This window comes from Vitis vinifera, chromosome 2 (assembly GCF_030704535.1).
Source record: "Vitis vinifera cultivar Pinot Noir 40024 chromosome 2, ASM3070453v1".
Classification (NCBI taxonomy): Eukaryota; Viridiplantae; Streptophyta; class Magnoliopsida; order Vitales; family Vitaceae; genus Vitis; species Vitis vinifera.
In genome coordinates, this window is record NC_081806.1 from 17,566,147 (window position 1) to 17,567,746 (window position 1,600).

At 33.4% G+C, this 1,600-nt stretch overlaps 1 protein-coding gene across 1 annotated transcript; it reads right to left on the reverse strand.

The window, feature by feature from the left end:
* Positions 1 to 513: 513 nt before the first annotated feature.
* Positions 514 to 1,214, reverse strand: LOC132254767 (bifunctional nitrilase/nitrile hydratase NIT4B-like). Its single transcript, XM_059741235.1, has 3 exons — positions 1,210 to 1,214; positions 997 to 1,160; positions 514 to 823 (listed from the first exon to the last, which is right to left on the reverse strand). The coding sequence occupies exons 1-3, from the start codon at positions 1,212 to 1,214 to the stop codon at positions 648 to 650; spliced, it is 345 nt and encodes a 114-aa protein (XP_059597218.1). The 3' UTR covers positions 514 to 647.
* Between the last annotated feature and the right edge of the window lie 386 nt (positions 1,215 to 1,600).

Consider the following 1,600-nt stretch of genomic DNA (forward strand, 5'->3'; position numbering starts at 1 on the left):
AACCATACACATTAGTATACTCACCATGGAAAACCCATCCTGATAACCAAGACCAACCATTCCTCTAATTATGAAGTAGCGTACTATAACCTCTAATGGGTTACTTAGGCCTATGAATCGGTTGTGAACAAGTCATCTACTTACAATGAATCCATTTCTTGAATTTTTTTTTGCAACTCTTAATGCACTCAAGTCCTGTACAATACAAGATATGTATATCAAAATGCTTACAAGGTATAATGTATAGGATTAGGATAAATAAAAGTGAACTAAAAATTTATTAATAAATAATAAAATTTTAAATTTATTACATCATATCATGCTTTTATGAAACCTTTAAAATACTAAGAGCACCCTTTCATAATCATGAATTTAACTTTAGTTTCAACTTCTATCAAAGGCTAAATGAGAAAAGCTATCATAGAGGAGGCCTCAGCCAATGGGTAAGATGCACTGTTATACCAAACAATAAGTGGAAAATGAAATTTTATTAATACTTGAGACAAAGGAAGATTTTACACTCAAACCAAGCATTTATTTATAATGAAGTGCAGTCTCCATACGCACATGTGGACTTATTGGAAAATCATACAAATTATTGAAGGACGACCTTAGCTAGGCTAACAGTCTCCTAAATAGGCCATCTTTTATATGTCTTTGCATTCATCCATCTCCTCATTGTCTTTGATTTTAGATGGTGAGGATGTGAAAGTAACAGGAAGCGGTGGACGATTGTTCACAGTGAGGCTTAGCACATCAGCTCTCGAATAATGTCCTACCACATCGAACTGGAACTTTGCTTTAGGAATCTCTCCACGAACATCTACATATCAAGTGATCATAAAAATATTTCATCAGTCTATGATAAATATCATAGAATATCAAGTCTTCGAGAAAACTAAGTTTGCAGTCCTCTTAAACCTAAAGAATCGACTCATTTGTCTTATTTGCATACTGAAATATTTGGATATATAACTGGAGAAGTTAGGGCCATACCAAGATCAGCTGTGAAGAGGCCTTCTCCTTCATAATTCGGTCCTGTTAGAATTTCCCCATGGGTCGAAATGATGACACTACCTCCAGCCCAAACAATAGAATCTGGAGTGACATCTTCTTCTGTAGGACTGTAAAGATACTCAGGTGGAGGTGGGTAATCTTTCCTTTTCCATTTTTAAAAATAATAAAAGCAAAGGTGTTTCAAAACAATACCTCATTTGCTCAATTAATTATCACATTTCCTAAGTACAAAAGTAGGCAAGTGAATTTTTGCTCAAGTTACAATAATGCTCCAAATCCTTATCCAAGACTTTGATCCTATTTCACAATTGTTTTTTAAAACAGTTTTTTTCTTGGGAGAATTACCCAAAGGGGTGGGTTAGAAAAAATAATGACTATGAAGGCTCACTCTTTTAGAAGACAATTTTACCCTTTAATATGTTTTTTATATTATTTATAAATAAATTGAGATTGTCAATGATGTGGGGCTCATACATAATGATAAGTACAAGTTGATAAATGATGTGGGACTCATACATGATGATAAGTACATGTTGATAGGCAATCAACGGTACATTTTTCAACTTGAAAAAATTGTTATCAC

Bases quoted from the DNA above. Each gene is read 5' to 3' on its own strand.
- LOC132254767 (XM_059741235.1), bottom strand. The intron at 824-996 runs GTATGGCCCTAA...CTTGATATGTAG, and splicing joins CCTCTTCACAGCTGATCTTG to ATGTTCGTGGAGAGATTCCT.